This window comes from Leptonychotes weddellii, chromosome 6, assembly GCF_054177405.1.
Source record: "Leptonychotes weddellii isolate Sample4059 chromosome 6, ASM5417740v2, whole genome shotgun sequence".
NCBI lineage: Eukaryota > Metazoa > Chordata > Mammalia > Carnivora > Phocidae > Leptonychotes > Leptonychotes weddellii.
Window position 1 is genome coordinate 116,501,330 of NC_138374.1, and position 24,892 is coordinate 116,526,221.

Genomic DNA, 24,892 nt, shown 5'->3' on the forward strand with positions numbered 1-24,892 from the left:
CCGCAGGGCATTTTGGGAGTGGTCGTTTCTCCAGCTGCGGCAGGCAGAAGTAGAGCAAAGGTGAGGGCTCCAGGTAAACGGTAGGTCTTCTGTGTGCTTGATCTTCCGCTTTGAGATTCTCAGAAATCCCTTGCTGTATGACAAGCCAATTAAAGGGGGGAGAGGCAAAATAAAATCAGCAAAGCGTATCAGACCTTAATCTGCTTCTCACTTCTGAAGTTTAGAACTTGATTACCATCCCCCCGGATATGGTGGGGGAGCTTTCCTGGTCCCTGGCTTTATTTAATCTGAAATTGAAACAGTAGTCCTCTATTTATAGACGTTGCTTTGAATGATCAGTTCAGAGGGCTTGCCCCAGTTTAGGAATTCGCTGAAAGTGGTTTAGATATTAATGTAAACACTGCATTTTTTGGGGGGAATTGGAGAGACAGGTGAACCATGAGAGACTACGGACTTTGAGAAACAAACAGGGTTTTAGAGGGGAGGGGGGAGGGGGATTGGTTAGCCCGGTGATGGGTATTAAGGAGGGCACTGCTGCATGGAGCACTGGGTGTGATAGGAAGACAGTGGATCGTGGATCACCACATCAAAAACCAATGATGTATGGTGACTAACATAACATAATAAAATTAAAACAAACAAACAAACAAAAAACACTGCATTTTTGCAACTCTAGGCAGGTACATGAAGACTGAAGGATTTTGAGAAAGATTGTGTTTTAATAATTTTGATGTATTTAATAAACTGAAATTTTATAAATAGCTATTTGTCCTATGAAGGATAATTTTGGAAAAAAAGAAAATTGTGGCACAGAGAATAAAATTAGATTTATTGGAGCCAGAAAAAACCCATTCCTTTCATATCCCTTGATGCAATTTAATCCACCACCAGTCACAAAGTTTAAAATTCTCTAGAAAAAAATCAATAGTAGGGCTGTATAGCTACTCATTCCCAAAGCTGCAAATTTACACTCCTGGTGTTTGCCAAAGCTCGGAGAAGGAGTGCTTTGTTCCCTTTCGGGAATCCTACTTAAAATAATAATAATAGTAATAATAATAATAATAATAATCCCAAACAAAAAACTGCAGTCATATATTTACTTGTCAATAGCAATCTAAAAACAGTATTATGAAACATTTCACACATACTGAAAGGTGTAAAGAATTAATATAATGAACATTTCTGTATTCACCACCCAGCTTAAGATCTAGAACATTAAAAATAGAGTTGAAATGAGTTTTTGTAAAAGTGTAAACATTGGGGGTGCCTGGTGGCTCAGTTGGTTAATCATCTGACTCTTGATCTTGGCTTGGGTCATGATCTCAGAGTTGTGGGATCGAGCCCTAGGCTCACCGGGGAATCTGCTTGAGATTCTCCCTCTCCCTGCCTGATAATAAATAAATATTTTTTAAAAAGTGTGAACATTAGCAGAATTTTTAATACAAAGCGGCTTAATTTCTACCAAATTTCAAAAAAAATTTTTTAAAGATTTTTATTTATTTATTTGAGAGAGAGTGAGAGAGATCACAGAGGTAGAGGGAAAAGTAGGCTTCCTGCTGAATGTGGAGCCAGACGCAGGGCTCAATCCCAGGATGCTTAACCAACTGAGCCACCCAGGTACTCCCAAATCTCAAAAGTTTTATGATTTTAAAATTAATGTACATTTAGGCCCTTGTGAATTATTTGAAGAATACAATAAAATATAAAGAAAACAAATCATGCTTCTTACATGGCTAGTCCTTTTTGTTTTCTTGCTAATAAATCTTTATTTCAAGGTCATACATATATTTTGATGTCTCACCTTTTAAAGTTTTAAACTTTGTCTTTTTTTTTTTTTAAAGATTTTATTTATTTATTTGAGAGAGAGAGAATGAGAGAGCACATGAGAGGGGGGAGGGTCAGAGGGAGAAGCAGGCTCCCCGCTGAGCAGGGAGCCCGATGCGGGACTCGATCCCCGACTCCAGGATCATGACCTGAGCCGAAGGCAGTCGCTTAACCAATTGAACCACCCAGGTGCCCTAAACTTTTGTCTTTTATATGAAAAATAAAAAATCATATCCAGAGATATTAACTCATAATATGTTGATGTGTTATTCAACCTTTTTTTATGCCCTCAAATACTCATATATAAGGTGTGTCTTTTTTATTTTTATTTTTTTTACAAGGTTAATAAGGCTTTAATTTCACACAGACACACAAAACCCTATGTATAATTTAAAAAGGAAACAAAAGTAAGTAAAAATGATAAAGGATATAGAGGACAGTTCTGCTAAAACACAAAGTGCAGCTCCATACAAAACAACATAAGGAATCAGAATCAAGTCACTCTGAACACAAAGAAAAAAAGTCACTCCACAAGTAATGTGGCTAAAGCTCCCAGCAAATTTCATTAGGTGAAGTGTAGGAAACTTACACCCATTTCTCTCTTTATAGCATAAGTAAACAACACTGACAACAGGCCAGAGGACTAGGGATAGAAGGACAAGCTCAGAGAGGGATGGAACCTGGAGATGAGAGGTGTGTGGTCTCACTCTCCAAATCCCCTCAGTTCTTGAAATAGGCCAAGTCAGTTGTTTGCTCTTCATTGTCTGACATTTGACCTACTGAACTTGGGTCTTGATCCGGACCCTCATCCCCTTTCGCTAGTGAACACGCCTGTACTTCAAACCTCTTAAAATGAACTTTAAGAAAAGTCCAATGTTACTGGGGCGCCTGGGTGGCTCAGTCAATTAAGCATCTACCTCTTGGTTTTGGGTCGGGTCATGATCTCGGGGTCCTGGGATCAGCCCTGTGTTGTGCTCCTCGCTCAGTGTGGAGTATGCTTGTCCGTCTCCTTCTGCTCCTTCCCCTGCTCTCTCTCTCTCTCTCTCTGGAATGAATAAATAAAATCTTACCCAAAATGGGAATGCAAGCTGGTGCAGCCACTCTGGAAAACAGTATGGAGTTTCCTCAAAAAGTTGAAAATAGAGCTACCATACGATCCAGCAATTGCACTACTGGGTATTTACCTCAAAGATAGAAATGTAGTGATCTGAAGGGGTACATGCACCCCTATGTTTATAGCAGCAGTGTCCACAATAGCCAAACTATGGGAAGAGCCAAGATGTCCATCAACAGATGAACGGATAAAGAAGATGTGGTGTGTATACATATATATATGTACATATATATATGTATACACACATACATACATACACACACACAATGGAATATTATGTAGCCATCAAAAAAACCACACGAAATCTTGCCATTTGCAACGACGTGGATGGAACTAGAGGGTATTATGCTAAGTGAAATTAGTCAATCAGAGGAAGACATGTATCATATGACCTCACTTATATGAGGAATTCTTAATCTCAGGAAACAAACTGAGGGTTGCTGGAGTGGTGGAGGGTGGGAGGGATGGGGTGGCTGGGTGATAGACATTGGGGAGTGTATGTGCTACAGTAAACGCTGTGAATTGTGTAAGACTGATGAATCACAGACCTGTACCTCTGAAACATATAATACATTATATGTTAAAAAAAAAAAAAGATAGTAGGAAGGGAGAAATGAAGGGGGGACTCAGAGGGGGAGACGAACCATGAGAGACTATGGACTCTGAGAAACAAACTGAAGGTTTTAGAGGGAGGGGAGTGGGGGGATGGGTTAGCCTGGTGATGGGTATTAAAGAGGGCATATATTGGGGCGCCTGGGTGGCTCAGTCCTTAAGTGTCTGCCTTCAGCTCAGGTCATGATACCAGGGTCCTGGGATCGAGTCCCATATCGGGCTCCCTGCTCGGCGGGAAGCCTGTTTCTCCCTCTCCCGCTCCCCCTGCTTGTGTTCCCTCTCTTGCTGTGTCTCTCTCTGTCAAATAAATAAATAAATAAATAAATAAATAAATAAATAAAGAGGGCATGTATTGAATGGAGCACTGGGTGTTATACGCAAACAATAAATCGTGGAACACTACATCAAAAACTAATGATGTAATATATGGTGATTAACATCACATAATAAAAAAAAAAATCTTACCAAAAAAAGTCCAGTGTTACTAAATCAATTGCTTATATTCATATTGGCATGCTTTTTATTAAAAACTTCAAAACCTCAGACATATAGCACATGTGGAAAAAAATAATTTACTGTGTGTAAATATGATACAAGAGACAAGACTTCCTTAAGTCTAGTAATCAAAGCATGCTGTAAAGGAGTCAATGATGTGGTGACATACAGCAAAAAAATTGTCACAAAACTCTCAAGGCCTAACAAACTACAGTTTCCCAATAAAATGTATGTTTTTCAGGTGTTAATAAGACATACCGATAGAGACAAAATTAAAGTTTTGAAGTAATGCATTAGAAAGATGTTAGGTGGCAGAAATCTGTCCAGATGTGGTACATGTTTAAAGAGAGCGTTACTCAGTGTTAAAGCAAGATGGGGAGGAGGAAAAGGACATACCTGTGTTTTGGGGACATTTTTATGTGACTTGCATCTGGTACTGGGTTGTTGATTTTTCTCAAAGTCTCCATACGTATACAATGCACTTGGAAGATGTAGCTTTGTTTCCCTGATTGAAATGGAAAGACTGCTCAAAGGAGGGGGTCAATTAAATCAAACAGGGCGGAGGGGGGTGGGGTTTGGATGACTAAGTAAGGACATCTACTGCAGTTATTTCAGAGGACAAAGAAAGAGGGAGAAAGAATATATTTATTTGGTTTAATATAATCTCTTTTCAGTAGATCACAAATGAGTTTAAAAACACCTTTTTTTTTCTGTATGCTTCCAACCCCCATGCTCTCTCTACACTTATAACACTCAACTACATAGAGACGCTGCCCAAAATCTCTTCAGTTTAGGTGTTTCCAATGTGTCTGTTTTAAAATGAAACAGATGCATACTATATACAAAGTTCTATATTTTGCTTCATTCCTTTAGCTTATATTAAAAACACTTCCCTGAATTTGAATATTCTTTAAATTCTCTTACCATGTAGCATTTGATACTCAATATATACAATGAATGTGTAAAGCAAATAACATGACCACCTCTGCAAAGATCAATAATGTTAAAGGTGTATGTGTATCGTAGTGCCTCTATTTTCCATTCCCTGCTCTAGGTAACCACTACCTGAAATGGTGCGTGTCTGAGTGTGCTTTAAATCATTCTACCACATATATGATTATGAGAAAGAGAGAGACAGAGAGAGAGAGAGTTTGGCTTTGCTTGCTTTTATAAAAGTGACAGCATGCTTTTCATAGTCTTTGCTTTTTTCACTCTAGCAGGAGTTTGTGGGATTCGTCCAGACTGTTATATCTAACTGCAGTCTATTCACATTCACTATGCATGATGCTGCATCCATTCTCAAATACATAAGTACTTATTGTACATGTGTCCTAAGCCACAGGGGAGAGAGAGTCTCTGAGGTTTATATCTATAAGTGGAAATGTTGGGTTGTAGTATACGTGAATGTTCAGCTTTATAGGATAATGCTAAATTATTTTCCAAAGCGATTGAACTAGTTTATACTCCCTTCAGTAAGCTGTGCTTAGTATATGAGTTCCTATTGCTTCATATTCTGCATATTCTGACCAGCGCTTGGCATTTCAGATGTCTTTTTTTTTTTTTTTTTAAAGATTTTATTTATTTATTTGAGAGAGAGAGAATGAGAGACAGAGAGCACGAGAGGGAGGAGGGTCAGAGGGAGAAGCAGACTCCCCGCCGAGCAGGGAGCCCGATGCGGGACTCGACCCCGGGACTCCAGGATCATGACCTGAGCCGAAGGCAGTCGCTTAACCAACTGAGCCACCCAGGCGCCCTATTTATGTATTTTAGAGAGAGAGAATGAGAGAGCGGGGGTAGGGGCAGAGGGAGAGAGAAACTTAAGCAGACTCTGTACTGAGCACTGAGCCCAATGCGGGGCTCCATCTCACGACCCTGAGATCACCACCTGAGCCGAAATCAAGTTGGACGCTTAACTGACAGTGCCACCCAGGTGCCCCTAATTTTCAATCTTTTTATTTTCTAACATAAGCATTTGAGATTATGATTTACTTCTAAAGTGCCAGTTTAATTGTATTTTATTTTTTTATTTTTTTAAAGATTTTATTTATTTATTTGAGAGAGAGAATGAGAGAGAGAGCATGAGAGGGGGGAGGGTCAGAGGGAGAAGAAGACGCCCGCCGAGCAGGGAGCCCGATGCGGGACTCGATCCCGGGACTCCAGGATCATGACCTGAGCCGAAGGCAGTCGCTTAACCAACTGAGCCACCCAGGCGCCCCGGCATTTCAGATGTCTTAATTTTGCCCATTTAGTGGCTGGAAAATGATATCTCATTGTGGTATTAATTTGTACTTCCAGTTTAGTAAGGACTTTAAGCATCTTCTCATATGCTTATTTGATATGCTTGTTTTCTCAGTAAAATTACTATCTCTGTCTGTTGCCTATTTTTATTTTGAATCGTTTGTCTTATTGGCTTTTAGGAGTTTCTGTATATTAAATACTAATATTTTGTCAGTTATACTTATGCAGCAAATATTTCTATCCATTTGTGTCATATATTTTCACATTATGGTCTTTTGCAGAACTAAAGTCTTAATTTCCATGTAGGTGAATTTATCACTTTTAAAAAATCATTAATACTTTTTGTTTATTATTTATTAAGTCTCTAGTTCAAGGTCATAAATATATTTCAATATGTTATCTTTTAAAATGTTTAAACTTTTACAGTAAAGTTCTTAATCCATCTGGAATTGATTTTTGTAAGGGGTATAAGATCAGGGTCTAATTTAATTTTTTTCCAATTAGATAACCAATTTTCCCAACACCATTCCTTAAATAGTCTGCCCTTTCCTCAGAGATCTGCAGGGCCAGCTCTGTCATTTACTATGTTTTCATACGTGAAAGGGCCTGTTATTGGGCTATTTTTTTTTGCATTGGTTTCTTTGTTTATTTCTATGCTAATATGACTAACTTAGTTATTATAGCTTTAAAATATGTCTCCATACCAGGCAGAACACATTTCTCTCTTAGTCTGTTAATGTAATGAATCACATTAATAAATTTTAAAAATGTAAAACACCCTGGGAAAAACCATTACTTAGATAAACCCACTGCTGGATTTTCCTTTAGGATTTTTGCAATTCTGTTTATGAAATTGATTTTGGCCTGTAGTTTTTCTTTTTAATAATGTCCCTTTTTGGATTCGGTATCAAGTGTATAGTAGCCTCAGAAATCTCATTAGACAAAATGGTAGAGATTTCTAGCTGACCCCAGTATCCATTTCCCTTCTTTCTAAGTAGCAAGAATCCTGAGTTTTAGCTCAGCATATGGATATTCAGCTGCAAGACCACATTTCCCAGCCTCTGGCAGCTGGGTTTTGCCATGTGACTACATTTGGAGAATGGAAGGTAAGCCAAAGTGTTGCATGTGACTCAAGGAGGTGTTTTTATGGACACACTCTTCTTAAATCCCTCCCTCCACGATCAGACATGAGGGCTATAGCTCTAGCAACCCTGTTGGACCATGATGGTGAGTTCTACACTAAGGGAGGGCAGAGAGCTGAGCTGGAAGTAGCCCAAGTCCTTGGAGAGCCTCATGACTATCCCAGCTCTGGCCTGTCTACCTTTGGATTACTTTTACAGAGAGAGAGACTTATTTCTACTAAATTTAAACTATTAAAGGAGTGACTTTCCTTCCTTTTTTTTTTTTTTGGCATTCTCTGAAATATATATATAAAACTGGACCAGAAACATAATATATTTTTCTAACAATTCTAAAAAATAAAGTAATCTGAGCCTGGTGTTTTCTCTGTTTTATTTAATGGCTATAGGATTTTCAGATTTTCTACTGTTTTTTTATTCTATTTTTGTAAATTATATTTTATTAGCAATGTATTCATTTCGCTTAAGTTTACAATTTTGTAGTAGTTAAGAGTTTAAGCTCTGGAGCCAGATTGCTTGGGTTGAAATCTTTTTTTTTTTTTTTCAAGATTTTATTTATTTATTTGACAGCGGGAGAGGGAACACAAGCAGGGGGAGTGGGAGAGGGAGAAGCAGGCTTCCTGCTGACCAGGGAGCCCGATGCAGGGCTGGATGTGGGGCTCAATCCCAGGACCCTGGGATCATGACCTGAGCTGAAGGCAGACGCTTAACGACTGAGCCACCCAGGCACCCCTTGGGTTGAAATCTTAATCTCCTTCATGTTCATGGAGTTGTGTTGAGTGGGAAACTTACTTAAAACCTTTCTGTGGGTGCCTGGGTGGCTCAGTCAGTTAAGTGTGTGCCTTCAGCTCAGGTCCTGGTCTCCAGGTCCTAGGATGGAGCACCTTGTAGTCGGGCTCCGTGCTGAGCAGGGAGCCTGCTTCTCCCTCTGTCTCTGAGCCCTCCACCCCGAGCTTGTGCTGGATCTCTCTCTCTCTCTCTCAAATAAATAAATAAAATCTTAAAAAAAAAAACACCCTTTCTGAGTCTCAGTTTCCTCATCCATGAAATGGGGATTATAATAGTCTGTACCCCTTAGCGTTATTGGGAGGATTAATTGAGTTAATACGGGTAGAGCAGTTGGAAGAGTGTATAACTTATAGTAACGGTTCAATAAATGTTAGCTATGCTATATCATTACTATCTTTTTTTCCTTTGCTTTCTTTGAGTTTGTTTTCTTTGTCTAACTACCATGGTCAAACATCTGGTTCATTAATTTTCAAATTTTTTCTTTTCTGTTTTTGGAGATTTTTTTTTTTAAATTTTTTATTTGTTCATTGGACAGAGAGAGAGCACAAGTAGGCAGAGCGGCAAGCAGAGGGAGAGGGAGAAGCAGGCTCCCCGCTGAGCAGGGAGCCCGATGCGGGGCTCGATCCCAGGACCCTGAGATCCTGACCTGAGCTGAAGGCAGACGCTTAACGACTGAGCCACCCAGGCGTCCCAGAAGATTTTATTTTTAAGTAATCTCTGCACCCAATGTGAGGCTCGAACCCACAACCAGGAGATCAAGAGTTGCATGCTCTACTGACTGAGCCAGCCAGATGTCCCTCCCTGCAGGTTTGTTTTGTTTTATTAAGATTTTATTTATTTATTTGTCAGAGAGAGAGAGGGAGGGAGAGAGAGCACAAGCAGCGGGAGTGGCAGGCAGAGGGAGAAGCAGGCTCCCTGCTGAGTAAGGAGCATGATGTGGGACTCTGATCTCTGGGATCATGACCTGAGCTGAAGGCGGCTTAACTGACTGAGCCAGCCGGGTGCCCCTCCCTGCACAGTTTTTTTTTTTTTTTTTTAAAGATTTTATTTATTTATTTGACAGAGAGAGACGGAACACAAGCAGGGGGGAGTGGGAGAGGGAGAAGCAGGCTTCCCGCTGAGCAGGGAGCCCGATGCGGGGCTCGATCCCAGGACCCCAGGACCACGACCTGAGCCGAATGCAGAGGCCTAACGACTGAGCCACCCAGGCGCCCCTGCACAGTTTTGATACATAGTATTTGCATTCCTGTTTAAGTCTAAATGTTTTCAATTTTCCGTATGATCTCTTTTTTGACTCTGAGTTATTCAGAAGTGTTTTTTTACAAAAATTCTGAAGTCATATTTTTTTTGTGCAAGTTATCTTTTTGTAACTGATTTTTAGTTTCAGTGCATTGTGGTCATTGCTGTGGAGAATGCCTATTCCTTAAAGTTGGTGGAGAATGATTTAGAGCCTAGAATGTGATCAACTTCTGTAAGTATTTTATGTGTACTTAGGAAGTACAAATTTTAATTGTGTGCACAATTTAACACACGTCCACCGGATCAAGATTGTTTACTTTGTTGTTTAACTCTTTCATACCATACTATTTTCTTTTATCCATATGATTTATCAACAGTGAGAGAAGTATCCTGAAATCTTCCACTGTATTGGTGGATGGCTCTTAGCTCCTTGTTTCCCTCTAGGACAGTGCAAAGCAAGGCCAGCTTATTCTGGAGGTGACTTGCTTTGCCTTGCTGTAAAACCACCCAAACACATGCATTTGTTCAGATTTCAAAACCACTTTATTACCAAAATGAACAAAAGGAGAATGCTGTTTAAATTAAATAAATTACACAAACATTGCGAGTCCCGGGCTTCCCCAGGGATCCCATTGTCATAGGTCAGTATCACGAAGAACATTCAAAAGTATTGAAATTCTGGATTATTTCACTATCTTGCTCTCCTTTCCTGCCTCAGCCATGTCCAGAGAGTGGTCTGTCTGACTTTGCTTATGTTCTTTTCAAAGTCTTCCAGCAGTGAAGTTTTCTTCAATGTCTCCTTATACCCCATGTGTTTCCAATTTTACCTCCACCGTCTGAATGCTTGGTTCAAAGGACTCCTCTGCTTGGGATGTCTTGAGGCTCTGTGACCTTCCCCTACCTCCTGGGCCTGAGTTGGACTTTGAAGGAGGTGGAGTAGGGGAGGATGAGTTGTCATTGGCTAAAGTTCTTGTCCTCCTGGAATTTGGCACTTCGGGTGCTGGGCACGGTGAATCCCAGATAACATTGTCTTTCGCCTTCCAAGTTTTGAGTTCCATTGGCAGCCAGATGGCATAATGAAATCACAGAGAAGCAATGCTTCTAGGCCAAGAATCTGTTGGCTCTTTGCCAGCACCCTCTCCTTTAACTCTAAGAAGACTTGCTAGCTGACCGGCTCACTCAACATACAGACACACAACGCGGGTCAGGCTGAAGTTAGGAATCTAGGAATGGGGGCTTTTTTTTTCAGGCTGGGCCAGCCCAACCTGTTGGGCAGGGTCATTGAGTTGAAGGAGCTTTGGGAGAAGCAGTGGGGGAAGACCGAAAGGTTTTCTGTGCACTTCATGGAAATTTCCCCAAATACTTGCACATGCCATCTATTTATTTTCAAGTCAACAGTAGGCTTCCTCTATTAACCCCTCACATCCATGAAGACCATACCCCTCTTTTCATCTGTCCTAGAAGAAGATGAATTCAGGTCCTGAGTTTGTTAAGGAAGCCCATGGAGGATGACCCAATCTGGATCAGCCCTTTGCCACGTTCTGCACCCACTTGGGGGATGCTACTGGCCCTTGGGGGGCTTCCTCCCCTGCCTGGCCAAAGGATCCAGGCCCCAAGCTGATAACGGAGAGTTAAAATCATTGGCTCTTTGCCAAGTGAAAAACACAAAGCCAACTTCCTAAGGGCAGGGGCGGGGGGCGCATTTCTGAAGTCAAGGGGACCGTCAGGGCTCAGGTCCCACTAGCTGGCCCTTGGTTACCCCTAGGACACCCCACCTCCCAAGTCTCTAGTACAAGAAAGGATTCCCAAAAGCTTTTATGCAGAATAACTGGCATCTGTTACTAGGTTGCCAGAGGATTCTGGTAGCTACCCACCCTGTCCTTTTTGGATTCCCCTCTGGGTCTCAAGTGGAAGGGAGCAGCCCCTGAAGGCAGGGGGGAGAGATCACGTTTCAGAGGCTGCTGCGTTGGTGGGCTGCCCCTGGGGAGGTAGCTCTGGTGGCCCCCGAGGGCCCTGGCCACCCCCCAGGCTAGAGTCTGAAGTGCTGAATAGCCGTGGAGCTCCCAGCAGCCTTGAGATGAGGAGGAAGGAGGCACAGTCATCAAGACTAAATTCCTGGGGTGTCGGGAACACGTGGTCCCAGGAGTGCACAGCCGCCAGGGACAGAGTTGGGGCAGCTGGAGGGGGCAAGCCATCAAGTCCTAAGCAAGTTCATCCCCGTGTCCTGTGATAGCTTGACACCATCTGACACCAAGCTGTTCAGGCCCAAGGGCCTTTGCACACTAGGTCAGCAGGGGCATAATTTTCCCTTCTGTTCTTGGCTCACTCTTAAAGGCAGCAGTCGGTGGGGGGGCCGGGGGGGGCGGGAGTCCCATCGGCTGCCTTGGGCAGGGCATGGGTGGGTGCGGTGGGGTAAGCAGTCGGCTTTCTCATTCTGGCCAGGGCCCTGAGCATCAGCAGGAGGCTGAAGAGGTGGTTCTCCTTGCTACTGAGATCGGCTGGCTCTAGAGATGCCAGGAGGGAGGCAGGGGAAGGAGACAGGAGGATGAGGGGGAGGGGAGGGAGGAGCTGCGGTCCTGATGGACGTGCTCTCCTCTACCCGCCACTCCTCATGGCCCCAGGCTCATTCTTCTTGGGAGTCCGGGATGGCACGTGCTCTGGAGGCAGCGTGGGGGCTGGCTGGGCCCTCACAGGGCAGTCAGGGTCTCTGTGTGAAACATACTCCCAAACATTTCCTGTAAGGCCATGGAAGGACAGGGGAGGGGAAGGGAGAGCGTTAGACGTGTTGAGTTCACGGGGGCTGCAACCATGAGGTGACCCTACGAGGCCCTGGTCAGAGAGAGCTTCATGAGTAAGTGTGTGTGAGTGTGAATGTGTACGTGAACAGGGGAGAGGCGGGCTCAGCCTAAGAGGCGAACTGGTATGGAGGCGACAAGAGAAGATGCTTGGAATCTCCCTAGAATCACCTCTGGAAGGCTCTGTGACCTCCACATGTCCCTCCTCCTTTTCAGCTTCACTGTCTTTATTAGCTGACATGAGTGGGGAGATCAGACAAGCTGTAAAGTCCTTTCTTGCTCTGATAAGCTATTTGGGGGCCTAGCCAAGGTCTTTGGAATGTGCTGGAGATTCCACAGGAGCACAGTAATCAGCCTGCCAAATCTGTGTAGCCCTGGCTCTTTCCTAGTGTCTTCCACATGCCATCAGCCCTCCCAGAGACCCTGTCCGGAGGACATGGAACTCGAGCCCAAAAGGAATGTGAAGAGGTACAGAGTGAGATGTGATTCCCAGGCCCTAAGCCAGACTCCTCTCCAGCTAGTCATCTGGGTTTCCCGTAACTCAGGGCAGTGGGGTGGTTGCTAGTTTCCCTGTCAGGATGACAGGGCCCTGTGGGGATAGGGCATCTGTCTGTGGGCGATAACATTTGTACTCTTCGAATTCATCTGACCCTCCCGGAATATAAGTTTCCTGAGGGCAGGGGCCTCACCGCTGTATGCCCACCCTGGAACTGTGCCAGGCAAGCAGTCCTCACATGTCTGTTGAATTCATGAAGGAACACGTGAATCCCCCACGGAGCCTGGGAGGCGGACAGGGCCAGCTATCACCCACACCTCCCCTACTTTACAGTGATAGAAACTGGGGCCCCGTGTGTTATGTGTCCGTCCAAGATCACGTGTGGATGCGGCGCACAGTTAAGAATAGATGTCAGTTCTCAAGAACCTCATCCAGTGTCTCTCCCTTCCCCATGTGATGCCTCTCAGGGAATGAGAAGAAGTAGGATCTGTTATTACAAGAGAGATGAGAGAGAAATGTTGTGGCCTTCAAGGTGACGGCTCTGGCTTGGCCGTGAGAGAGCCCCGTGAACACCTTGGGTTTGGGAGGGTCTCCTTCCTGCTCCTGGCCCCATACCCCCCATGCCCCCCGCCCGTCAGCTCACGTGCTCCAAGTCCCAGTAGCTGGGGCTGTCCTCCTCCAAATCGTATAAGGACACCTCTGGGTCCACTGGAGCCTGGAAGGGGGGAAAACAGGTGCAGGATGAGCTCCATGAGTGAATGACACAGTCTGGTGCAAATGTCAGCCTCCGGGTGGGCACCATGCTTTCTGCCACATGAGTCACCCTCTTGCTTCTTCCCTGCCCTCCCTCATCTACCTCACAAAATGTAGCGTTGGGTGGCCTTCCCCCTTAGAGCAGAGGGGTGCATCTGGGGCTGCCCTCCTCTGTGGACACCTTTGAGGCAGGGGAGGTTGGCCTAGCCGACAAGGACAATTGGCTGGCTGCCTGACCGTGGGGAGTCCATTTCCCTTCTCTGGGAATCTGTTTCCTCATCTGTAAAAGGAGGATAATCAAACTCAATTTGCGGGCTTTCTACCTCACCGTGCCATCAAAAAGGGGTATGTGAGTGTGTGTTTAATTTATATGTATGAATATATTTTGTAATATGTAAATATAAATATATTCTATAACATAAATTATTTTAGATATATAACCATAGTAACTGGGCATCATTTGTGCAATAACAAATGGTGAGGATTCTTCTAGAATCTCCCTCTTTTTGCTCTGTGGACAAGACTTGTGAGGCCAGAAAGCCTGTTGTTCCTGCACAGTTGCTCTAAGTGTGGAGGGGCCTTGTGTTTTCCTGGGCAGTCTTTTAGCACTTAGAACAGATGGCTTTACCTTCATCAGTCTCTTACAGCAAAGAGCAAATGGTTGCTCCAGCCAGAAAAGCCTTTCTTATGACCCAGGGCAGGGGAGGTTTTCTATATATGGAGGTCTGGGGCACAGAGTCCTGGGAGGTCAAGGGCAGGGGCTGCTGAGCTGAGAGGGACCCTGGGAGTGGCGGTGGGGAGGAGGTGGCTGGAGAGGCCCAGGCAGGGACCCCAGTCAGTGGGATGGAGTTTTTCTGCCTCCCCAGCTTTCTGGAGTCCTAAACAGTGTGATTTGTAGCTCATTTGCACACCACTTAGTGAGCTAGCAAATTAAATGTCAAGTAACTGAGACAAAACTTGGATCCAGACTCTTCATCCATCACCAGTCTGAAATCTCTAAGCTCCGCTATATTAAAATGGGCAGGCTTGGGCGCCTGGGTGGCTCAGTTGGTTGAGCAACTGCCTTCGGCTCAGGTCATGATCCTGGAGTCCCGGGATCGAGTCCCGCATCGGGCTCCCTGCTCAGCGGGGAGCCTGCTTCTTCCTCTGACCCTCCCCCCTCTCATGTACTCTCTCTCATTCTCGCTCTCTCAAATAAATAAATAAATCTTTAAAAAAAAAACAAACAAAAAACGGGCAGGCTTACTCCCCTCCCTTTGCTCAAAGCCTCTTCTAGAACGAGTGAAGGAGGAGGGCAGGTAAACAATGCCAGAATACTGGGCATACTCTAATACGCTTTGAGTGTTTGTGGACCTGGAAATTAATATTAATAAAAGATATTACAGTATACAAAGTGCTTTCAAGCGACATAAGAGGCATAATTATCAGTCTTAAAACGGAAGCAAAAGAAAAACGCTGTGAGGTAGGTGATGTTAATTTAGGGTGCTCGTTCTACAGATAAGGAACTCTGTAATGGCGGTTTCAGAAAAGTGGAAGGATAGACTTGGTGTTGGAACCCAAAACTTCCCCTGGGTTCTTTCTCATGCCCCTGGTCCTGCCATTTCAGTGCCCCAGGGCCTTGGATTCCCAACGTGCCAGGACCTTACCCCTTGGAAGTCACGTCCTGGGGCCACCTCTCTGGCATTTGCCTGGGCAAAGAGGACAGCATCATGTATGCTGGGAAAGACATGGTTGCGCTCTAGACACCCATCTTCAAAGACACCGCCATGGCTGATGTCGTTGTACACCTGGGCTGGAAGGAGGAAAAAGCTTTCAGCAAGATAACAGCCATGTGGTCTGGAGCTGGGGGTGGAGGAAGGATGGTGAGAGGGAAGGGAAGGAAGGAGAGAGAGGACAGAGCGTGGTGCTCTTTGGGGCATCCAAAGGCCAGGCCAAGGCATTGGCCTTGCAATATCAATTCTGGACAGCAGAGGGCAACGTGAGCTTGAGGATGCTGAACCTTCAACCCAGGCAGAAGGAAGCAGTTTGATTCAGGGAGTCGGTACTTTGTGGGGATTGAGAGGGAAAGGCTGAAAACGTGCACGAGGAGGCTGCTGCCAATTCTACCCCTGGATGGTTCGTTCTTCCTCTTGTTTCTCTAGACCTTTCCCGCAGCCTCCAATGTGTGGCAGAGCCCTTACTTTTACCAGATGCTAGAGATGAGTTCCTGAGGACTGTCCAGGGAGGGACGAGTCCACTGATGCTAACTGCCATTGCAGATTCTCCCTCTGAGCAGGTTCCACAGAGCTTGGGTCCTGCTCAGGCTAACTCTGAAGTTGGCTGGCCCCCAGCAGGGCTCTGGTTCTCTGCAGAAGTGGGGTGCATGTGCCCTCTCACAACCTGTTATATGTCTGTGTGTGCTTGCCGTGGGTCCCCGTCCCTGCACTCAGCATCCGCACCGATGATGTGAAAGTCTTCTGCCCTGTGGACATGCACCCTTTGGAGATTGTGTGTGTATAAAACTGTGTGCCTCTGTGCTCCCCAGATAGCTACAGTGTGTGTGAGTGTGCTTGATGCTCATTCATGGGCTTGCAAGCTTAGAGAAGATCCCCCAATTCATTCAATCAACCCCCTAATTTAACGTAAGTGGAAATTGATCCCTAGACATGAAGTGACTTGGCCAAGGATACAGGCAAATTAGTAGTGGGGCAAATTAGAATCCCAGTTGTCCTTTTTAGGCTCCATGCCCCCGCTCCCCCCTCACTCTGTTATTGAGACCCCTAGGGTATTTACACAATCTGGCCACAGTCTCTTCTGACTTGTGCTCGAAGCACTTATGAGCAGGTAGTAGTTGGGGGGAATTACTTGGGTGCTCCTCCCCTCCCCCACCCACCCCCGACCTTGGGCTCCTCTAAATGTCCTCCTTCTCTCACCGTGGATGTTCACCAAGAAGACCTTCACACCGATCTTCCCGTAGGTGGAGCTCAGCTAGAAGTGTTGGGGGGAAGGGTATTGGGATAGGGAGACAAAAGGAAAGGAATGTTCTGAGTGGGTCTCAAAAGTGATTCACAAAACGCACTTCAGAGGGGAAGCCAAACAAGTAAGCAACCCCAAGAGTCCTGGCAGCCAAAGATAAAAATAGCAGCAAAGCACACTGCTTCTCCCTGGAGTGTTGGCTGCCGGCTTTTCTGGAAAGCAGGACAGAAATGGGGCTTTGCCAATGAGGCGGGCACTTAAAGACACCGTGCCCCCTTCTTATGGGGTCAGATCTTTTCTCTCAATAGCTTAGATTTCCAGATTCCACCTCTTTCCCGACTTTGTGGCTTCAGGCAGAAGCTGCAGGGGAGGATGGAGACCTCCCTGGACTCCGGGTCCAGGCTAGGGAAGCAGGCTGAGCCCACGGCTGGGGATGCGGCCTTCTGGGCACCTGGCTGATGTCCTGTGTATGATACTCAGCCTACATGCTCTCTGTACGCCTTGGGTTTTCCTGGACTGCCTTTCTGAGCCAGCTCTGAGGCTTGTTGATTCCCTACCATCGGAAGCGTTGCTGAAAAGGTATCAGATGGATGGATACCTTTATTCAAGTTGTCCCATGGACTGCCGATTTGGCCTGAGAATGTGGGGCACTAATATTATGTCTTCTTTTCTTCTCAGTTGACTGGAATTGACTGATGCTGGAGTGTCTGGGTGAGGGTGGGAAGGAACAGCAGACCGTGAACCAGGGCCAAGCTGGACTCTACTCAGAGGACCCTGGGGTGGGTTCCTGGTGGCCTGAGAAGGAATTTGGGATGGCCTCTGCTAGAGAGGGGTGCTAAGGCAGGTGGGACAGCGAATATCCCTCTGGTATTCCTTTCCAGCCACTCATCATCGTGGGCTCGTCTGGGCCTGGGCAGAGAGCAGCCTATCCTGATCATGTCTGGGGGAAAGCTCCCTTTTGAGCTTCCTCTCTCAGCTTGTCAAAGTGAGGGCTCCAGAGAAAGGGAGTGTGGGAGAACAGGGGTGAGGGTGTTGGGGTGGAGGGCAGCCGGCACCCCCTCTACCTGGGGCCTCACCTTGCCCAGGGCTTTGATGCCCATCAAGTCCACAAAGCTGACCCCACTCATATCGAGGATGATGGTGTGGAAGGTGACAAAGGGTGGGACGCTGGCCAGCATGTCACTGGGCTCACTGGGGGTCTCAGCGGAGGCTGGTGGCTCACAGTGGGCCTCTGGGGAGCTGTCAGGGCTGAAGGTGATGTAGGAGACACTGGCGCCGTTAGCAGGAGTCTGGTTGTTGTTGGGGTCAGTTGGGGAGGCATTCTCAAAGTCCTGCTGGAGTTCCTGCAGGGACACAGTCTGGGGGTGGGGGGGCGGTGCGGTTTGCAGGGAATCACCAAACTGAATCAGACTTTGCTATAGTTGAGGCAGGGGCAAGGAATGTGCAGGTGGGGGTCAATAACGTCAAGAACATAGAGGTGGTGAATACAAGCCCCCAGAACCCCACAGGGGAGGCATCTCCCAACGTCCTTTCCTCAGGCAGGGCCTGCATGCTCAGTCTCCCACCAACCAGACAAAGTTGGAGGACCCATCCAGGAGAGGCACGGAAGCCTTGGCCCACTCTGCTGTGGGAGAAAGTGTTTTGGGAAACAATCGTGCTCCTTTTTACATGTGTCCGTGCCTGCTTGCTTCTCCCCAGAACTCCCACCCCCACATCAAAGCTGGGTGGGCACCCCAGCAAATTCACTGCTGCTCACCATTTGGGGTTGTTCATAAGTCTATGGGCTATATTCTATCTTAGCCAGAAAATGAGGAGGGGCCATGGGAGCTCCATGGTTACCCCCAGGAGCTGGCGTCCCCTCACCTAAGGAGAAGACTGCCCAGAGACCTTATGTCTTTGCCTCAAAGGGTGCTGGGAGGTGGGGCCCCAGGGGGCAGGATCTGAGAGGGTAGGCTGTTCCTAGCACCAGTTCACCTTGGTTTTCATAAACAGAGACTTCCTCTGCTGTGTGGGCATCAGCCTCCCCTTCTCCTGCTTCCTGAGGTATTTTTGCTTGGCCAGCAGTACTTTCTGGGGGTCCACACCCGTCTGCAGGGAGAGAAACAATAGCAGTTTGGACCTCCACCCTCTTTGGAGGTGGCCTGCCTCCCAGCCCCCTTTCTCCCATCTTCTGGTTACGCTCTGTTCAGCCCTTCTGGTCACCAGAGTTCTGAACCTTACCTTGGCAATGACCTTTTGCCTGAAGATCTCCGAGTTGGCAAAGTAGAGGGGGGAGCAGTAAGTGACAATCTTAACCCCCTCGATTTCCTGGACCTAGGACAGGGAGACTGAGCTCAGGTTGCAGAAATGTCTTTATTGGCTTTTTTTTTTTTTTTTTTTAACTCTCCTTTATTTGTGTGTGTGTGTGGGGGGGGCAGAGCAAAAGAGGGAGGTCGTAAGTTTGGATTACTTACCCTACTATAGGTCTTGGGATTAACATAAATGTCAGTGTCCATGACCTGGGCCAAAGTGTAGCCATTTCGACTAGGTGAAAAGGGAAAAGAAAAAAATAAGAACATGCTAATAGTCAATGGGCCTGGAAGGATGCTGGGATGGGAGATGGGACAGAAGCAGGGTGGGATGGGTCCCTTCCTCCTCCCCCGGCATGTTGTGTTGGTCTTTCTGCACTGGAGACACATTCCTGGTGGCCTGTGGCTGGGCTATGACTAGAAAGATGACAGGCGGGCCCTTGACATAGCTCCCAGTCTGGGGCTCAGCACAGAGAAGAGGTGGGGTATGCAAGATGACAAGCCTAGGTGGCCCTGGTTCTTGGTTTTGAGTTCTCAAGAAGAAAAGACAGGGCTTCCCTCATCTAGAGCATCCTTCCTGCCCTGGCCTGAACCTCTTAACCTTTTTATAGGAAGGACACGGCATCCGTCCTCTGGCCACAGGGGAGGGTCTCATTTGGTCCAGGGACTGGCAATGCCTTTGGACGGACTCAGGGTCTTACCCTCCCGTTCTCCTACTTTGGTGGGCCCCCAGCCCTCTGAGCCCATTAGGGCTTCCTCTGGGGATTTCAGGATATGGCGGTCAGTCAGCCCAGCCTGGGTGCGGGGGCCCCACTGCTGTGCCTTTGAGGCGGGGGACGCTGTTACTTACAACTGAGTCTGGAAGACCACAACCAGGGCGGAGAAGGCGACGCCCACAGCCACCCCATATGGCAGGCTCAGGAAGAAGGAGGAGAGGAAGCTCACCACCCAGACGCACTGTGAGGAGAGAGATGTCAGAGCAGGCCTGGGGAGAAGGCTGCCTCCTTTGGGAGGTCTTCCTGGAATAGCCAAGGTCATTCTCTGTTTGCACAACCTCAGAGCCGCCCTCCACTTTTCATGGCATTTTTGCATTATCTTATGTATTGGTGCTCTGGGTATGCTTGCACATTTCCCCTAGGTTGAGTGTGGCGAGCAAGCTTGCTTGGTTTTTAGTAGACAACCCCAGCCCACACAGGGAGGCAGCATGGCGTACGCTGAGAGCATGTGGGTCAGATACACCTGGGTCCAAAGTTTCATTCTCCCACTTACTAGTGATGTGAGCCAAGTTGCCTGATCCACAAAAGGGGAGTAATGATACCTGTTTCATGAAAGGATTAAAGAGCAAAGGCACCTAAGGGTCCTAGCCTAGTGATGGGCACCCAGTGGTCACTCAACAAACATGAGCTCCCTTTCTCCATCTTCTCTGTGTATGCCCAACACATGCTCAGTGGTCTTCCCCGTCTGATGGCCTGGGGTCTGGTTGTGTGGGTGGAGGGCAGGATTGGATGCAGTTTGGATGGTTGCCCCCTTGATTGTCCTTTACAGTCTCCCAAATCCCTCTAAAGGAAATAATTTTGCCCACATCCTATAGAGAACTGTGAGGTTCAGATGGGAGCCCAAAGCACAATGTAAATATCAGGGACTATTGTCATGGTGGGATAAAAGCAGATCTTTGGGGTGGGAATTGGAACATTATTTTCCCCTATCCTCATCACTCACTGGGGGACCCCAGATGGACTGCTCACTTCTCTGGCTTTAAGGATCTTCCTCGGGTACCATGCAGGTAACCCCAGGAGACAGTACCACGCAGAAGTTTGCCGTCTAAGATTTGGGTTCCAATCCCGACTCTACCACTTACTAACCCTGTGGCCTTTGACAAGTTACGTAACCTCTCTGAGCCTTGGTTTCATTATCCTTTTTTTTTTTTTTTTTTAAGTTTAATGTATCTAAGTAATCTCTACACCCAACATGGGGCTTGAACTCACGACCCGGAGATCAAGAGTTGCATGCTCTTCTGACTGAGCCAGCCAGGCACCTCTTGGTTTCATAATCTTGAAAGGAGGTCAGTAAATCCTCTCTCATAAGTTATGGTGGAGCTTAAATGGGGATCATTGTCAGAGTTGTCACTACCTGGTAGCCTTAATACTATTGTCCACCGTGAGATGCACTGGGACAGTGACTAATCATAACAATCAGTCATGTTTGCTGAGCGTTGCATGGTTGCAGGGTGCTTTCCCATGTGATCTCATTTAATCCTCATAACCAGTGGGTGATGAAGCCATGCCTGTCATCCCCATTAGAGAGGAGGAAATAGCACTCCCTAGAAATCTGGCAGTTTACTCAAGATCCTGGTATACTGGCTTTAGGTTCTAGAGTTTTTGTTATTGTTGTTTTTAAAAACTATTTCTTTTTGCTTTTTTTTGGAACTACAGATCATAAAAATCATCATAGATAAGTTTTACTGAACCCAGGACACAATTCAGACAACATGCTCTTTACTTGTATTATCTCGTCTTCCTCATAAACAACCCTGGTGGGTGGGTAGAGAGTATAAGATACCCATTTCTCAGATGAGAAAGCCAAGGCTCAGAGAAGTTAAGGGACTTGCTTAGGGACTTGCTGGTTTAGGGCCAAGCCATAGAGCCAGTGAGCCATTGAGTTAGGATGCGGACATAGGATGTCTCACTCCAAAACCTGGGCTCTTAATAGCTTGTTCTGCAATGAGGGAGGAGCAGAGCAGAGGGATCACCGACAGAAAGAGCTGATAGGGCCACGGGGTTGGAGGAGGGGGCCAGGGGCCTGGAGGGATACCCAGAGGCCACCCAATACCTACACAGTCCAGCTTGCTCTTCTTCCACAGGTAGTAGGGGTCAGCGAGCTGCTTGAGGGAGTTCTTGAGGTTGACGGCTATCAGTGCTCCTAGCACAGACTGGGGAAGCAGAACGTTGTTCTTTCTCACCTGAGGTGTCCCCTTCTTCTTCCCCGTCCTATGCACCCCCGTCCCTGGTGTCCAGCAGGACAGAGCTGCAGTTTCAGAACATCTCTGCTGGCAGAGCCCCCAAATCTCCGCCCTCCATCTTAGCACTGGAGAGTGCAGGTGCTAGGCCATGTGGCCCATCCTGGCTCTTCCCTGCCCCGCCCCTCCCCTCTTCCCTCATCTCCAAACCACCTGGGGTCCAGGGCCTTCCTAGTCAGACACTCCTAAGCACTTGTAAACGCTGATGCGGGGATTGACCCTTAGGTCGGAAGGCTGGAGTTGGCGACCCGCCCTGCACTTGTGAGCTGTACCACCACAGATCACTTAGACTTTCTCAGCCTCAGTTTCCCTCACCTGTAAAATGAGGAAAGTAGAACCTGTGTTTTCAACTTCACAGGATGTGATTAGGACAAAGTGTGACCATGTGGGCACTTTGTAGAGGGTTACGCAACACTTGGGGATTGTTTGTACTGGAGTCTCCTGCTGGGCTCCGCTTTCCCACTGCGCTCTTACCTTGGGGAGAGGGTACAGATAGGACCCCAGGACCAGCATGGTGATCATCACGACCAGGGACACACACAGGCTTGCCACCTGTTCCGAGAAAGGGTTGGGAACAGGGCATAGGTGTGACATTCTCGCTCTTATTTCCAACAGATGCCTTTGGTGGTGTAGAGACCGATGAGGGAAGAGGAAGTTTGGAGAAGCAGCTGGCCTGGCTTGCAGGGGCCCTGGCTTCTCTGGGGCAACTGTTTCCTTCCCCTCTCCCCTCTTCGCCCCACTCCCCTGGTGCAATGCTCACCTGGGATTTTCCTCCAGCTCCATCCACAGCCAGAGTGACAGAGAGAGCACAGCAAATGACATGGATTTTAAAGAAGGAGCCAAAGAAGTTGCTGCAGCCCAGGGCGATCATCTCCTGTGGGGACAGGGGCAGGATCGGAGGCTGGGGCAGCGGCGGGGGGGTGGATGGGGGGTGGGCGGCGGGTATAGACCAAACGTAGTCATCCATGCAAGCTGGATCTTGGGCCTCGGACTTGAGAATGACCCTGCTGCTAGAAAAGCCAGACACTCCCAACCAAGCCAAGTCAGCCTCCCGTGGTCAGAGCCCCTCCTCCTCACCGGCAGGCACCTTCCTCACTGCAGCCCAGAGAGCCCCACGGTACACCTGTGGGACCCGGCTGGCAGTGGCTGGACCTACCTGGTTAGAATCCACGTCATAGCCGTGCTTGCTGGCCAGCGTCCGGCCCATGGCCAGGTTGATGACGTAGCCCACGATGGCCAGTGAGAAGGCAGTGCCCATCATGTCCTTCCACTGGGAAACCACAGGCAACACAGGACTGGGGAACCTGCCAGGGAGCCAGAGAGGAGGCAGGGCCCAGACGTGTGAGAAGAGGGAGGGCGAGTCCTTCCTCAACCCGCAGGGACCAGCAAGGCCCCACTATGTGCCCGGTCTACGTCCTCAGTATGACGCCGTGGGGCAGCCACCGTTACTCCCATCGACAAAGCAGAAACCAAGACGTAGAACCTCACTCGTCCGAGGTCCCAGAGCCAGTAAGGGGTGGCGGCCCCGTGTGTTCACGCCCAGGTTCTGGACTCTATGCTCATCTGTCCACAGATCCACAGCCACCCCCACTCCCTGCCCTCTCCCCCTCCACCCTCCACTGCTGCCCTGTGGCACAAACACCGCCCTTCCCCTCCCAGGGCCCAGCGTGGTGCCCGGCACAGAGTGGATGCTCCATACGTGTTGTTTTGATGCTAATAGTTTCTTTTCCACATGGAGGAAAAGAGCCAACGCATTAGAGCTGGCAAAGAGCCGGCAAAGGGCTGATCAGAGAGGCTTTGCTTTAGCAGCATCCAGTAAATGAGACTTTTGGGGTGTGTGTGGTAGTTAAGATTCACTGTTCATAACACATCTAGCATTGGCTGATTGTATGGCTCTCTTCCGTAATAAAGTAACAGAAACCATTCCCATTCGGTCGGTGTCCCAGAGTCTACAATCCTCTTTCATAGAGGTCGTCTCATCTGGGTCTCTGAGCCCAGGCCTTCATGGAGGGGTGTTGGTAGGGGGTGGGCAGGCTTCTTGACCACCCAGACTCACCCATGTTGGATCTCTCCCACGATCTGCATGTGATACTTTTGGGGCATCTTACAGCCCCCAGAGATAGCTGTTGCCACCACCACCTGTAAGCCCCAAAATGGAGAATGGGGATTGGCAGGGGTCTCTCCCAAGCCTTCCTCTTCTCTGGGGACCCCAAATCCCATTCCCCTGCCTCCTCGAAGGGGAACAACCCAAGAAGCAGGAAGAGTGGGAGCCATGTACAGAGGGATGGAATGGATTCACCCAACCCCCTATTCTACTGGCTGCCAGTGGAGGGGGAGGTAAAACTGGGTAGGGGCTCCCTTGGCTTTGGCTGGAGCTGAATCCCATTTCTCACGGCCTCTCCAGCCTGGCCCCCAACACCCCAGCCCAGGGCAGGGTCCTTACCACAATCATCTCCGTAGGGATGGGGAAGCGGATCCTGTGCATGTAACGAGCATTGAGTTCCTTCACCAGCACCAGGAAGACGCCACTGATGAGGGCGAAGATGAGCGAGGCGATGTTGGTGTGGGGGAGGTTTTTGCAAATGTCAATGAAGGTCTGGTGGAGAGAGCATCATGCTCATGGGCTCCCACCTCTTCTTCCCATACTATCCCCACCCTTGGGTGTCTAACCCCGTGGAAGGATGTCATCAATTCAAATGGAGGCACACCAAAGCCGAATTCAGACCCTGGTCACCCACAGCACCCCATCTCCCACTTCCCTCTCCCAAAGGGCATGCTGGGAGCTCATGCCGGGATGGGAATGCTGATTCTCTTCCTCTTTCTCTAGAAAGAATTCAAGCTCAAGAAGGAGGGTTGGAGATTAGACATAAGGAAGGACTTCCCGGGCAAGGAGGGGTTGAGGCACTACACTGGGGAATTGATGGAGAGTGCACAGCTCCTTTTCAGCAGGGATTAACCATAGAGAACCTCAGTGAGCCCTCAAAGTCATGTGTTTCGCCCTCCCTCCCAAAGTGGGAACCCCCTGAAAATCCTCTCTGAACCATGGGTCAACCAGCCCTTGCTTGCGAACATCTTGTAAGGAGGAGCTCACAACTTCTTCAAACAGTAACCCCGGCTCTGTGCCTGCTTGAGCCCCTCC

General features: G+C 47.7%; 1 protein-coding gene and 1 long non-coding RNA gene across 3 annotated transcripts in view; one reads left to right on the top strand and one right to left on the bottom strand.

The window, feature by feature from the left end:
• On the top strand, positions 1-23,682 carry LOC145722354 (uncharacterized). Of its 2 annotated transcripts, XR_014146564.1 has the most exons (5): positions 1-80; positions 7,282-7,389; positions 8,747-9,018; positions 9,593-9,682; positions 22,369-23,682. It is a non-coding gene; the product is annotated as an uncharacterized LOC145722354 (long non-coding RNA). The 2 variants fall into 2 exon arrangements; XR_014146565.1 differs by lacking the exon at positions 9,593-9,682.
• Positions 11,895-24,892, bottom strand: part of SLC26A9 (solute carrier family 26 member 9) — a 19,239-nt gene continuing 6,241 nt past the window's right edge. Inside the window, exons 6-20 of the mRNA XM_081825119.1 lie at positions 24,197-24,349; positions 23,810-23,892; positions 22,910-23,057; positions 22,514-22,627; positions 22,228-22,305; positions 21,571-21,666; positions 19,588-19,694; positions 18,903-18,972; positions 18,670-18,762; positions 18,424-18,537; positions 17,526-17,807; positions 16,407-16,461; positions 15,141-15,286; positions 13,385-13,456; positions 11,895-12,185 (exon numbers count right to left, since the gene is read on the bottom strand). Of these exons, the coding sequence (XP_081681245.1) occupies positions 12,138-12,185; positions 13,385-13,456; positions 15,141-15,286; positions 16,407-16,461; positions 17,526-17,807; positions 18,424-18,537; positions 18,670-18,762; positions 18,903-18,972; positions 19,588-19,694; positions 21,571-21,666; positions 22,228-22,305; positions 22,514-22,627; positions 22,910-23,057; positions 23,810-23,892; positions 24,197-24,349 (1,659 nt within the window). The 3' untranslated portion in view covers positions 11,895-12,137. The remainder of the gene's footprint in view (positions 12,186-13,384; positions 13,457-15,140; positions 15,287-16,406; positions 16,462-17,525; positions 17,808-18,423; positions 18,538-18,669; positions 18,763-18,902; positions 18,973-19,587; positions 19,695-21,570; positions 21,667-22,227; positions 22,306-22,513; positions 22,628-22,909; positions 23,058-23,809; positions 23,893-24,196; positions 24,350-24,892) is intronic.